Source organism: Acinonyx jubatus, chromosome D3 (genome assembly GCF_027475565.1).
Source record: "Acinonyx jubatus isolate Ajub_Pintada_27869175 chromosome D3, VMU_Ajub_asm_v1.0, whole genome shotgun sequence".
NCBI classification, from domain to species: domain Eukaryota; kingdom Metazoa; phylum Chordata; class Mammalia; order Carnivora; family Felidae; genus Acinonyx; species Acinonyx jubatus.
The window spans coordinates 66,055,365-66,070,022 of record NC_069392.1 but is presented as its reverse complement, the minus strand read 5'-3'; the positions used below and the strand labels follow the sequence as shown (position 1 = coordinate 66,070,022).

The following is a 14,658-nucleotide window of genomic DNA, read 5'->3' as shown; positions in this document are numbered from 1 at the left end:
GACACAGAAGGTCACAAGGATTCCAGTGAGTGCATGAATCCCTATTTGATCATAGGGCTGACACAGGGGAGGAGCGATGAGGTGCAGATAATCATTGGTTATGATAAAGGTCCAGTTTGAGAAGGAGAGAAGAAGTGAAATCAATTTACAACGGATTCAGTGTTTCAGGGTCTTGCTTTGAACCGAGGCTAATATTTCTAATTCCGTTACAGTGGGGAGATGGTACTTTTTGCAAATGATACATGTAAGTTATTTCTCGTAATGACAGTGTACATACTTGATTCATGAGGTGTTAAAAGTTGGTTCAACCACCAGGCTTCTACCCGCTATCTACTCCTCTCTCAGCACTGTAGTGAGTTCTGACTGACGCAGGACCCCAATTTAGAGCAAAATTGAACTCTCTTTAAACTCTGGTTTTTTAGAATTGTGGGAGTTTTCTAGATACTTCCTAGATTTCTAACTTAATTCTATTACAGCCCAAAAGAAGATGCACGATTTCAGTCTTTGGAAATTTACTAAAATTGTTTTATGCCACAGCGTGGCTTATTTGTAGAGATAAGAGTTTCATGTATAATTGAAGAGAAGGTCTGTTCTGCACATGTGATGTTCTCTACGTCATTTCGGGCATGCTCAGTGGTGGTGTTTAGATCTTCCTAATCCCCTCTCATTTTTCTCTACTTGTACTGTCAGTAATGGAGAGGAGCGTTAATGTCTCCAACTCAGATATTGGATTTGCCCTTCTCTTCCCGTAGGCCTGTCAGTTTTTGCTTCATGTATTTTGAATCTCAGTCATTGACAGGTGCACATTTAAAATTATTATGTCCTTCTGATGAATTTCACCCTCATTATAAAATGTGTCTCCTGTTAACATCACCATTTCTTATTTATTTCATTGGTTGTATGGTAGATTTTTCATCCTTTGAGTTTGTTTGTATCGTTGTGTTTAAAATGTGTCCCTTGTGGACAGCATTGTATGTCCTACTCTGTCAGTCTTCGTCTTTTAATTGGAATATTTACTCTCTTTTTATTTCATGTAATTAGTACTATCATTGGGTTTGGGTTACCAGTTTGCTGTTTCTTTTCGATTTGTCCCATCTGTTTTTTGTTCCTCTGTTTATAACTTGCCTGCCTTCTTTCAAATTCATCAAATATATTTATGTTTGAATCCATTCTATTCACTCTCTTGACTTGTTAACAGTAGCACTTAGTAGTATTCTCTCAGTGTTCTAGTGATTACAGTGCCAGTTTGGTCACCTTCTCCTTAGATTGTTAAGTTGTAATATTTTACAGCTTCCTGTGCAGGGTAAGCATTTTACAACACTAATTCCATTCACCTACCTCTGTTATTTGTGCTTCTGTCGTCCTTTATTTTACTTACATGTGTGTATAATCCCCGAAGGGTGTTATTTTTGCTTTAGACTTTGAGGTGGTGGTTTCTTTAAAGGGTTAAAAAGTAACTTTTTGTGTTTACCTACATATTTACCATCTCTGCCCACCCTTCCATTTCCCTGGACACTTGTCCAGTCATTCTGGTGCCATTTGTTGAAGAGACATTTCTTTCTCCTGTTGATTCACCTTGGCACCTTTGTTGGGAGTCAAGTGGTGTATAAGAGGGTCTAACTTTTGGTCTGCTGTTAAGCCAATTCAGTGAATTCATTTCAGATCATCTGTTTTTCAGTTTTACAGTTTCCAGTTTAAAGTCTTGATCTGGTAATTCCAGTATCTGCTTCACATGTAGGTCTGCTTCTGTTGTCTTTTATCTTTTCATTAAGGGTCAGTCTTTCCTGCTACCTTGTATGTCTCATGTGTTCTTTTAATTGGATGCTGAAATAATACTAGAGGGTCCCGTAGATCACATTCTCCCTTGGAAAGCATTCCCCTTTTCTCTCTCTGGTTGCTAAGTTGAGGAGCTGGTCTCTTCCACACGATGAGGAGTTGAGTTGGATGCATGATGATTTAATGTTTTAATCAAATCAGATCACCACAGGCTTGAAAGTAGGGGCAGCCTCCTCCCTCGGCAGGTTTTCAGATAGGAGTGTGGCAAGACTGCAGGACCTCTCACTGCTTTCCAGCCCCGCCCACAACTCCCCCTGCTACCCTGTCCTCAGCTAAAGACCTGTGGGTTAACACTGACTGGCGAAGAGGACTACATCCGTGCTTGGTCTTTCAGATTCCATTTGCCTGTGCGTGGCCATTAAAATGTTACTGGGTTTTTCCTTTGGCAAGCCCAGTCCTGTGTGTGTGTGTGTCCCGACTTGGCGGATGCTCTCAGTGATGAAAATGGTTCCTACTCTCTGCTTACATAGGAAGACTTCATCCGCCTCTGTAAACTAGTTCACTTAGGCTTCATAAATAGATCTCCAGCTTTTTGGTAGCTCTAAAGAAAAATATAATTTTTTGTGTGTTTCCAGTATTTTCTCCTGGTTAATTTAGGATCCAGGGTTTTTCTCCATCTTCTACATTCTAATTATAAGGGAAACCCTGTAGAAGTTATTAATAAAACAAAAGAAAAGCACCTTTATTCTCATCATAAACAGAATTCATTCTCATTGAAAACTTGAAAATGCATATAACATAATAAAGAAGCACATTTTTGAGCTGGAATTGACATATTACAAGGGTCTTTTTTCTTTTTTTGCCTTATCTAGTGTCTCTACCATTTTGTGTCAAATACAGGAGAATATTTTACAGATGAACTTATGCTGCAACATTTTGAATTCTGCAAGTGGGTGTTCATTATAAAAAATTAAAGATAGGTTAAAAAAAGAAAATACAGACATTCCATGTAATTTACATCATCCAGCAATAATTATTCTCTTAATTTTAAAAGGTTCAGTGTTTACAAAGAATAAAAATAAAACAACATTGCAGTGAACATCATAGAAAAAGAGCTAAAAAGTGAGAGAAATACGCACCTAGGATGTCAGATTCTAGACACCTCATTCTTGACTGCTGCACTAGACTTCTCTGGGCTGGTTTCATGACATAGGGAGAAATGAGATTAATGGCTGAGGTACGACTTGCTTGGTAATGAGGTGTAGAGCTAAGGTTGAAGGAGTTACCCCGACATGATTCCCAGTTTCCTGAAAGGTTTGTGAAAGTGATTGGTCTATATTCAGTAAATTAGGTCCTTTTAAAGCTTGCTTTTCAGCAGGTGTGGTATAAAAACAAAAGAGTAGATAATTTTAGTTCTTCAGGGTTTTCACTGTAATATAAAAGCAAATACATTCAGGTGAAATGGCCTTAAGACCTTTAACTGTCCTTTTGTATATGCCTTTTGAAAGATTAATTCTATTTTTGTTGTTTTCATTTGAGATCTGTTCATTTATGGTTGACTAATACACTTGAACTTACTAATATATCTTCAGCCATTAATTTTACTAAAGAAATCCAAACTAATACTCCTCAAAAGAAATTGCAAGATAACCCTGAACATGTAATTCATCTCATACCAAATGAATTCCATTTGGAGCAAACACTTAAATGTTAAAGATGAAACCCTCTAAGTTTTAGTACATGACACTGAGGAATTTCCTAAATAATCTGAACGAGAAATACACAAGGTTTAAAACCATCAGAGACAATATCAACAAGTTTAAATAAATAAAATTTAAAATGTTACTACCACACACCTATGAGAATGGCCAGAATCCAGACACTGGTGACGCCAAACGCTGGTGACAGTGTGGAGCACCAGGAACCCTCATGCACGGCTGGTGGGAATGCAAAATGGGACAACCCCTTTGGAAGACACACTGTGGCAGCTTCTTACAAAGCTAAACATACTCTTACCTTATGATCCAGCAGTCCCGCTCCATGGTGTTTCCCAAAAGAGTTCAAAATGTATGGGCACACAGAAACATGCATATGGATGTGTATAGCAGCTTTATTCACAATTGCCAGAACTTGGAAACAACTAAGAGGTTCTTCAGTAGGTGAATGGATAAACAGACTATGGTACACCCAGAGAAAGGAGTATTACACAGCGCTAAAAAGTAATGGGCTACCAAGTCATGAAAAGACGTAGAGGAACCTTAAATTCGCAATGCAAGTGAAAGAATCCAAAGTGTAAAGGCTACATACTTTATGATTGCAACTCCATGACGTTCTGGAAAAGGGAGAATTGTAGAGACAAGAAAAAGATATGTGATATCTAAGGGGCTCGTGGGGAAGAAGAGATGAATAGACAGAGCACAGGGGATTTTTATTTTTTAGATTATTACATGGTGAATATATGTTATATTCTTGTTAAAACCCATAGGATGTACAACTCCAACAATGAAACCCTAGTGTAAACTGTGGGCTTTGGGTGATAACGGTGTGTGGGTGTCGTTTCTTTGATGGCAACGAATGAGCCATTGTGTGAGGTGCTCGTTGCAGAGGAGTTTGTCCATGTGTGTGTACATGGGTATATGGGAGTTCTTTGTACTTCATTGTACTCACTTTTGCTGTGAACCTACTGCTCTAAAAAAGTAATGTCTGATTTAAAGAATTAATGTTACCTTGCAAGCTATGTCAAAAGAAACCAGAAATGTGGGGAAATAGTTGCAAATGAATGGCCAGTCTTAATAACTGACTTCAAAATTCATTTATTTTTTCTAAAGTTTATTTACTTAGAGTGCACGCACGTGGGGGCTGGGAGAGTACAGAGAGAGAGGGAGAGAGAGAATCCCAAGCAGGCTCCTCTCTGTGCAGAGCCCGACACAGGGCTTGATGGCACAAATTGGGAAATTATGATCTGAACCCAAATCAAGAGTCGGATGCTTAAGCCGACTGAGCCACCCAGGTGCCCCTGATTTTGAAATTTAAAACCACTTATAAATCAAGAAGAAAAAGATGGTAGGTAATAAGAAAATGGACAAAAGTACACGAACGTGCTATTTCTAACAAAAATGAAAATGAAAAGAAAATAGAGTAGCCTCTTTAACCCTATCAAATAGGCAGGCGTCAGAAGGTAGAGGCGCAGAATGAAGATACGCTAGCTCGTAACTTGTGGGACCAATCATTTGGGGAGGTACTTTGGCACTTGTAAAAATGTAATACGCGTTCTTTTTGATCTAAAATTTCCTCATTGAAAAATGTATCCTACAACTACAGGCAAACTTGTATGCAAAGATACACAAGTATTCCTCTAGATGCTTCGGCTTCCAGTACTACTAGAAACCACTGCCTGAATACTGAAGATACTTTCTCTCATTACTGGAAGTCGCAGACTTTAGTGGCAGTGTGAATATATGAGTAGCTAATTGGTTAATTATCCGTTAATCTGCATCTTTAAAAAAAGTTTCTAATAAATCGTTAGCTTACGTTAACATTTACACATTTTACGAGTGATTACAGTGAGCCATTCTTTCTAGATCTGGTCGCTTTTGATAAGTGACAAGTACTTAATAGAGGAATCAATAGCTGAAAGATAAGAATACTTGGGCAGTTTCTTCCATTTCTCATGGTAGCTTTGTTTATTTTATACCAGCTTCAGGAAACGGTGAGTTTTAGTTCATTGTTCTAAATATATTTTGACCTTTCTTAGTTGGACCTGTTGTGACTTGCCAGCAGATTTTTCAAACTGAAGAACAAAAAAAGAACTCAAGAACTTAATTTTTTGTTTGGGAAGACGGTTCTGTCTTCAGAAAAATAATTGTCACCTGTTCTCTATTTTTGGTTCATCGGTTTCTTTGGGGGTTGCCATCTCACCTGTTGCCGCCTGGTATTTTGTCCTGGTTATAATGGCGTGGGGGAGGGGAGACCTGCACGAGGCTGGGGTCTCACCTGTCTTATTCTGCATCTGCACTGTTGCTGTGTTGTTTGAAGTGTGGGGGCTGTGGGTCGTGCTTTTTAGCATAACTTTCCCCAAACGTGAAGAGAAGATGACCAGAAAACACAACGTATTCTGTAATTATAAGATTGCTTAACAGCGTTCACAACAAATGCGCTTTAAAATGTAATTGCATGGAATTAGGTGAAGTAGTCTCTGAAAGATTCTGGTTTTTTTCTTCTATGTTTGTGTATTTTATGTATCTGTGCCCCCTCTCCTTATTGTCTTGATTAGGTTTAACCTGTTTGCCTAAAACAGGAAGAAATGGATAATTTTCTAAGAAAATGTAATTTACCAAAACTGACTCGAGAAAATAGAGCTATCTTAACAGTGAACTTTCATGGAAGGAAAAGAGAAATGTCTTAGGGTAAACCCTAGAAAATTGTTAGCTACAGACAATTTTACACAGGCATTCTATCAAACTATTAAAAATGCTTGATTACAATGCTGTGTAAACTGTTACAGAGCTTAAAAAAGACATAAAGCTTCTAGATTGTCTCCATGAGGCAGTATAACATTGCAGTTAGAATGTAAATCCGCAGACCAGTATTGTTTGGGATTATTGATGCAAAAATGCTAAATAAGGAATTTTCTCTCTCATCCCCAAATCAGCGTCCTACTTAATGGGAAAATATTAGAAGTATCCCCTGAAGGTTGAGAGTAAGTCAGGAATATCCAACTGTCACAACTGTTTTATCGAAGTGTGACATATCCCAAAATGATTCATGAATTAAAACACATGATCGTTTTTAAAAATTCTGCTTAATCAAAATTAGGAAGAGTCAGTCTTAAGACAAATGACCAAATATTTACAACCCATATCATAAAAGGACTAATATCCGTAGTACATAAAGACCCTTGTATAAATCAGTGAGGGTGATCAACACCACTGTAGAAACATGAGCAAAAGAAGAGACTGTTCACAGAAAGGAAATGCAATATAAGAAAGTTTAATAAAGCTGTTCCATGTCACTTATAAGAGAAATACAAATTAGAACTCTACTTGTTAAAACCATGTTTTCACCTGTCAGTGATAACACATCAGCATCCTCCTCTCACCATTTATGTTGCCACCGGGAGTGTAAACTGGTACCACCTCTATAGATGACAGTTTTGGCAAAATCTATCAAAATTGTGGATGTATAACCCTTTGACCTGGCGGTTTCTCTTAAGAGAATGATATGATTGGAAGTATGCAAGACGTACAAGATTAGTCATTGCAATCTTGGTTCATAAATCAGAAGATCGAAAATAGTCTGAGTATCCATCAATATGGGATCATAATACACCATAATGTAAGATTATGCAGCTTATGTTGAGAGAGAGAGGAGGAGGAAGGGAGAGTGATAAATAAACATCAACATCCTTGATAAAGTTCGGTAGTGAAAAAGCAAAGTTCAGAATGGTTACCATTTGTGTATAAAAATCAGGGTGGAAGGGCACAAAACAGTATATATTTGCTTGTGTGGCTCATAGACTGTTTCTGGAAAGGTGCACAAAGAACTGGCAACACTGGATGCCTTTGGGAAGGAGAACTGGGCGGCTAGAAGCTAGGGCTGCTCATACGCTCGTACCTTTTATATATTGAAGCCTCCAAAATTAAATTCACATATCGCAGTTGCCTATTTTGAATTGTTAGGATGTAAACTATCTGTATTATTTGTGATAGTTACAACCAGATGCAACCAGTTTTACAATTATTTGGTCAGAAGTTCTGGAAGTACTTGCAGATCTGTTACAAAATTGACTCCTTTTGTTTCAGGATCTCCAGCAGAACTGTCTCCTACTACTCTTTCCCCTGTTAATCATAGTTTGGGTAAGTGGCAAATACTTCCTCTTCCCCACACTCCCCCCCCCCACACACATTTTATAATATATCCGTTAATCAAATGTCTTCTCTGAAAATTATTTTTCATATACATGAGAAACAGATCTCAATGAATAATCAAATGATTGTTCAAATTAGTGCTTTTTAAAAATGATAATTTGCCTTAATACTATTAAAACTCAATACTATTAAAACATCAATACTATTAAAACAATTAAAACAGTATCAAACCGAATAAATCTTTCTATCCATGGAAATCATATTCTTTATGGAAAGTTTTATGATCTATTATGGCTAGATTTATATGGGTATGTTTATTTTATGATATTTTGTAATAGCAATTACTAATATAAAAAGGTGTGTGTCTGTATATATACACAGACACACAGTCACAAATATGCATGGGGTATGGAAGATTGCGTGTGTGTGTACATTGTGTAGTTTATCCTTGGCCTTCGTTTTACCTCAGTATTTCCCAATTTCTCTGCAGTTTCTACACATGAGGAGTTTATTCTACAAAATGTTCGTGATACTCCTTGGGTCTTTTAATCAAAATTACAGAAGTTAAATTCATATGGTCCATGAAATATGTAGATTCTTTTGATTCCATATTCTGTTTCTACTTACATGCCTTTTGTGTTTTATTACTTTCTGTTTCTTGTATATGCATGGGCTTTCTATTTGTGTAACTAGGGTAACTCACCGAGAATCTCATGTTAAAATAGACAATGTCAAAAATACGTCGTATTTTGTGTTCTATGATTATGATAGAATTTTTCTTCTTGTGGCGTTTGACTCAGTCCTTGCTCCAGCTTTATTCCACTTTATCCTACGAAAAATTAGTTTTATTGTGTAAGTTGATTTACTTTACCCGTGATGGTTTTATATTTGAACAGGAACTAGGATAAAACTACTAGTAGAACATGACCCCCCAGAAAGTCTAAAAAAGATGTTTGAAGATTAGATGACCAAATGAGATGGGGGAAATTTGAAACATTGAAAATCTGGTATGATCTAATGGAGACTGGAGTCTGTGGTGTAGATGTTAAGTCTGCTTCCTGAGCTGCAGCCAGTTTAGGCTGGCATAGAGCACGTACAGATATCTGATGATATTCAATCTTTTCTTGGCTTGAACTGTTCACACAACATTTCTTGCTTTTATGGGTTTGGTTTTTTTCCCCAGATTTGCAGCCAGTTACTTACTCAGAACCTGCATTTTGGTGTTCAATAGCATATTATGAATTAAACCAGAGGGTTGGAGAGACCTTCCACGCATCACAGCCCTCACTCACTGTAGACGGTTTCACAGATCCATCCAATTCAGAGAGGTTCTGCCTAGGGTTGCTCTCCAACGTCAACCGAAATGCCACCGTAGAAATGACAAGAAGACATATAGGTATGTGTTTTTACCTTATGTCAAGAACCAGTGCCGTGTACTCATAATGTGAGCATCGTGCAGTTTGCCACATCAGAAGATTGTGTGCAGAAACGCCTGCCTTGTCTCTTGTCAGTGTGAGTGCACAGCTTCGCTGCTTTCATAGATCCACTGCTTTAATAGATCTGCAGACTCTGACCTTCGGCTTCTCTTTATTTGGCACCCTTGGTTCCGGGAAGTCCTTCGATAAATGCATGTTAAAATTACTTTGCTGCACCTCCACCAGCCATAAAAGTGTCCTGTTCGGATTTTCGAATTACAGTTTTAACAAACCATGACTTTTTTCCAGTCCCCTAGTATTTCCCCCTTCAGGGAATTAATATACTAAATAATTAAATCTGCTCACCCTTAATCGAAAGCAAGATACTTTATTTTATTATTAAAAAAATTTTTTAGTGTTTATTTTTGAAAGAGAGACAGAGTGCGAGTGAGGGTGGGGGAGGGAAGAGAGAGAGGGAGACACAGAAACCAAAGCAGGTTCCAGGCTCTGAGCTGTCAGCACAGAGCCCGGTGCGGGGCTTGAACCCATGAAATCATGACCTGAGCTGAAGTTGGACGCTCAACCGACTGAGCCACCCAGGTGCCCCCGAAGCAGGATATTATAAATAAGAACTACTATTTAGTACGTAGGTCAAAAAATAGTTCAGAGGCTCTCAAAATGTGGTAGTCCCAGACACCCTTTCAGCAAGTTCGTGAGGTCAAAACTTCTTTCATAATGGTACTAAGATGCTATTTGCCTTTTTTTCGCTCTCATTCACTCATGAATGTACAGTGAAATATTCCAGAAGCTACAAGGCATGTGATTTTGCAAGAGATTACATGTAGAATCTGATAAGAATCCAAATTTCTTCTCTTAAGCCAGACATTAGAGAGATTTGCAAAAATGTAAAACATTGCTGTTCTCACTAATTTGGGGGGGGGAGGGGAAATAGTTATTTTTCATAAACATGTTATTTATATTAGTATTTAATAGATGTATTATTTAGAACTTTAAATGAATTATAAATTTTTTTTGAATCTCAGTTTTAATATCTAATGTGCTAAGTTTCCATAGATGCAGTCCACATAAACAGCAACTCTTTGAGTCTCCAGTATTTTTTTTGGCAATGAGGTAGAAAAAGTTTGACTAATATAACTGAACATAGTTCTCATTTCCTTAAAGTAACCTCTTTTAACAATAGTTTGCTTCAGTTTCTAATGAATTAACTCTGACCTCTTGTGAGAAATAATGCTGGTCACTAAAGAGCAAGTATCATTCCACAAACGTGCTGTAACTTAAAGAGGTCTGTTAATGTTGCTTTGTGTGGAATTTCTCAAATCTTGCTTGATGTATAAATTTTGTGTAATCTTAGGTGTCTTGTGGGTAAGGAAGGCTTCTGAGTACCCACCCTACGTTAACTAAAATAATTCTGGTTTTGCCTGTGTTTTAATTGGGGTTCTGCATAAAAATTCAACAGGTTCCCTCTACCGTATTTACTTCTCTACATAATTTTAGGTTGCCGTAATTATTGGATCTTTTTACTTTCAATTTCTAACTTATTGGGTGGTTTTGATGAGAGACTATAGCTTGGAAAATCTCTGCTTTTTGGATTTAATCTTTTCCTGATGGTCAAGTGTATGTTTGGTTGTTTTACAAATATTCTGTGGTCACAAGAGCAGGGCATCAGGTTCTGTGTTTATGCATTAAATGTTTTCTTAGTTTTCATTTGCTGTGTAACATGTTACCACACGCTTGCCAGACTGAAACAACACGGATTTATGATCTCACAGTGTCTGCAGGTCAGGAGTCCAGGCATGGGTTAGGAGTCTCCTCAGGATCTTATGAGGGGAAATCATGGCATTGACTTTGTCGTGTCCTCCTCTGGAGCTTGGAGGGCCTCTTCCAAGCTCACATGATTGTCACAGGGTTCACTTCCTTCAAGTTACAGCGGCGAGGTCTTCATTTCCTGCAGACTGACAGCTAGAAGCTGTTCTCAACAAGTGGGTGTCCCCTCCATTCCTTGCCTCGCGGGCCCTCTGTCTTCACGGTCAGCAGCCGAGAATCTCTGGTGTTGAAACCTCTCGCTCACACTTTGAATCACTTTCACCAGGGACAGCCCCGTCCTTTTTAAGGGCTAGCACCTGCTTAAGTCAGGCCTGCCAAAAGAGGACCTCCCTTTCTTGTCAGCAGATTTGAGACCTTAATTACATCCGAAAAATTCCTTAACAGCAGCACCTAGATTCGTGTTTGACTGAATAATAGAAAAGATGTCTGCACACCAGGAGTGAGAACCTTAGGTGCTGTCTGAGATCTCTACCTTTCACAGTTGGTTTTTTAAATCCTTCTATCTCTAATATTTTGTGTGTATTTGTCCGATTCTGAAAAAAGTATATTAAAATCTTCCAGCATAATTTTTTCTCCCCTAGTTCTGCTTATCTACCTAGGGATTTGGTGGTCACCTTAATATAATTGTAAAAATGGCAAATGACACTAACTTCTTGATGATTTTATTCACTTTTTTCTTAACCTTAGTGGCATCTTTAAGGAAATACTGTCTATTATAACGAAGGTGTATTTATCCAAACACTTAATTCCTTTAGACTTAACTCCATTTATTTTACGTGTTTTAAAATAATATATAATTTGTATGGAATTCTTTACATGTACTTTTTTACATCGTTTACGTACTTTTGACAAGTGTGTATTTTTTCAAATCAATAAAATCATTGTTAAAAAATCCTTGGAAAAATACAGAGTGGTATGTTTCAATGTTAGACCTCAGAAAAGCATTGCTATGGAAAAGGTTATCAAAATACCTTCTATCATTTTAATCCTCCTCCAAGAAGACTCTCCCAAAGTCATACTGAAACAGGAGATGTTATGAAACTAATCCCATATGTATTTTGTTTTAGGAAGAGGAGTACGCTTATATTACATAGGTGGAGAAGTTTTTGCAGAGTGCCTAAGCGATAGTGCAATCTTTGTGCAGAGCCCCAACTGTAATCAGAGATACGGCTGGCACCCGGCAACAGTGTGTAAAATCCCACCAGGTATGGATGCATCTGTGTCAGCAGACCTGTTGTGTCAGCGCGCTGAGCTTCTCTAGTTGCTATTAATTTTAGGAATCAGGAGATGATTGGCGTCCTTGCATTTTAAGATCTGTAGCCCCTTTAAAATTATTTTCTTGATCATGATATTCTTTTCACACAATTTTTTCTTTTTTTTTCTTTCTTTTTTTTTTTTTTTTTTTTTTACTTTTTTCAATCGTAGGCTGTAATCTGAAGATCTTCAACAACCAGGAATTTGCTGCTCTTCTGGCTCAGTCTGTCAATCAGGGTTTTGAAGCCGTGTATCAACTAACTAGAATGTGCACCATAAGAATGAGTTTTGTGAAAGGGTGGGGAGCAGAATACCGGTATGAAATACATATTCAGTTCTTCAGTTTCCACAATGTTTGATTCTTTTCTCCCCCATTCTTTGTATCTTCTGGAGTTCACACGGATCTATTTTCCTTAAGGTTATGGAGTCAGAGCATATGCAAAATCACAAAAGGGAGTTGGAGGTCTCTACGTTCAAAACTACTGCCAGTTCCTATGCTGGCAGTGTAGAAGACAGAATTAGAACCTGTGCAGACATGCGCTGTAACGTAATGCAGGGTGTTAAATACCATAAAAGGGGTATATTTGAAGGCTGTGTCAGTTCGTGGAAGGAGAGGCGCTTTCACTGAGGCTCTGGGAAGGCTTCTTCTGATAGAGATGCCACATGGTCTGGATTCTAAAAGATGCGTAGGATTTCAGTTAGGGGTTGAAGGGTTGGGCCACAGTGATCCTGGCAACAGAATCCAGTTCCGTGTCGCTGGAGTATAGAAGCTAAAGGAGAAGGCGGCTGGATAGACAAGTTGACCAGTTGAATAGAAGGTTAAGAGGTAGAACTTTATTCAGTAATAGAAGGGGGTACTTGTTAGGGGCCAGGCACTGTGCTGTGTTTTTTGTTTTTGTTTTTGTTTTTTAACTTTATTTGTTTATTTATTATATAATTTATTGTCAGGTTAGCTAACACCTAGTGTATACGGTGTGCTCTTAGCTTCAGGAGTAGATTCCCGTGATTTATCACTTACTTTATAAAACACCCAGTGCTCATCCCAACAAATGCCCTCCTCGATGCCCATCTCCACACACACCCGCTCCCCAACCCCGCCACTCCCTTGATCCTCAGTTTGTTCTCTGTATTTAAACGTCTCTTATGGTTTGGCTCCCTCCCTGTTTGTAACTGTATATTTATATTTATATTTATATTTATATTTATATTTATATTTATATTTATATAAATATTTTCCCCTTCCCCATGGTCTTGTCCTCTGTTTTAAATGCAATATCTCACTCATTTCAGCATAGCTAAGAATTAACTGTTTCTGTTCCCCTTTTTTTTTTTTTAAATAAGGTTGCAAAAAGTGGTTCAAACGAATGCTTATTTAGAAATAGGCTTAGAAAAGATTTGATAATTTGCCCAGGGATGCACTGTAAGTGGCGGAGACGGGGGACCTGACGAAACCTCTCCTTGACATTTAGCCCCCTCTCTGAAGGTAGTAGTAACAGTCACGTAATTGAGTTTTACAAAGGCTAATGTGTCAGCAGGGGATAAGATAGATTAAGTTATTACCAAATTAAACAGTGGATTGAATTCCACATCAGAGAAAGCAAAGACTTCCTCAGCATAGTTAAGGCTAGAATTTTAAGTAAAATACTTAGCCTTTCTGCCGCTCATACTCCTCACTCTCTGAACGCCTGCATATGAAAATACTCATATGGTGTAGTAATAGTATTCCTGTTTCGTCCAGTAGTTTGAGCCCTTCTTCAGAATGTATTTCATTTCATTTGGACCTGATTCTGTATCTTGAACAAATTTTGGGAGGTGTGTGCCTCTTGGGATCATGAGACTTGAGGTCGGCTGGTCAAATGCTTTTATAAGAAATATATAGTGTGTTATATGTTTATATCCTAGAAGGAAGACTTGTCATTATTTTGTCCAAGTTCTATTGGTAGAATAATTAATTTTGTGACTTTTCTCTTTTATTTTAATCATTTCCCTTTTGACATATGATGCCTTTAAAGAATGCCGAGTTCCTTTTTGCCTTGGACTTAAATTGACCTGAGTTGATATTAAAATTTAAATTTAAATGGTTACGATCTGATACCAGGCTTTTAGGTCACACATTTTTTTCTTCAAAAGATTAGAATATTACAGAACATGGGAGCAGAAATTTAGCGGAATTCAATGTGAACTGTAGAGCTCGGAGAATTCCACATATGTCCGTAGGTCTCCTGCTAACCACACCTTTATTGGTGGAGAGAGGTACTGCCCTTCATGCATGACGGACTCTGCCGTTCATTAACTCAGAGAGAATTGAAAGTCTGTAATTATGAGAAGCAGTAACACACAGTATGTTTTTATTTGTATAAAGTCCGATAGATCTACCTTGGGTAATAAAGTAGTTTCCTTTAACATTTCCTTTAACAATAATGTCAAATACTCCTATCTGTGAACTATTGGCAGTTACCAGGAACCTTTTATCCTTATTGACAGTGGAGCTGAGGAGGTAG

At 37.8% G+C, this 14,658-nt stretch overlaps 1 protein-coding gene across 5 annotated transcripts in view; it reads left to right on the top strand.

The window, feature by feature from the left end:
* The window catches only part of SMAD2 (SMAD family member 2), an 83,386-nt gene that overhangs the window by 58,288 nt on the left and 10,440 nt on the right, over positions 1–14,658 (top strand). For all 5 annotated transcript variants that reach the window (XM_027068922.2, XM_027068918.2, XM_027068920.2 and 2 more), the window contains 4 exons: positions 7,578–7,631; positions 8,827–9,039; positions 11,971–12,108; positions 12,329–12,473. In XM_027068922.2, the coding sequence (XP_026924723.1) occupies positions 7,578–7,631; positions 8,827–9,039; positions 11,971–12,108; positions 12,329–12,473 (550 nt within the window). The remainder of the gene's footprint in view (positions 1–7,577; positions 7,632–8,826; positions 9,040–11,970; positions 12,109–12,328; positions 12,474–14,658) is intronic.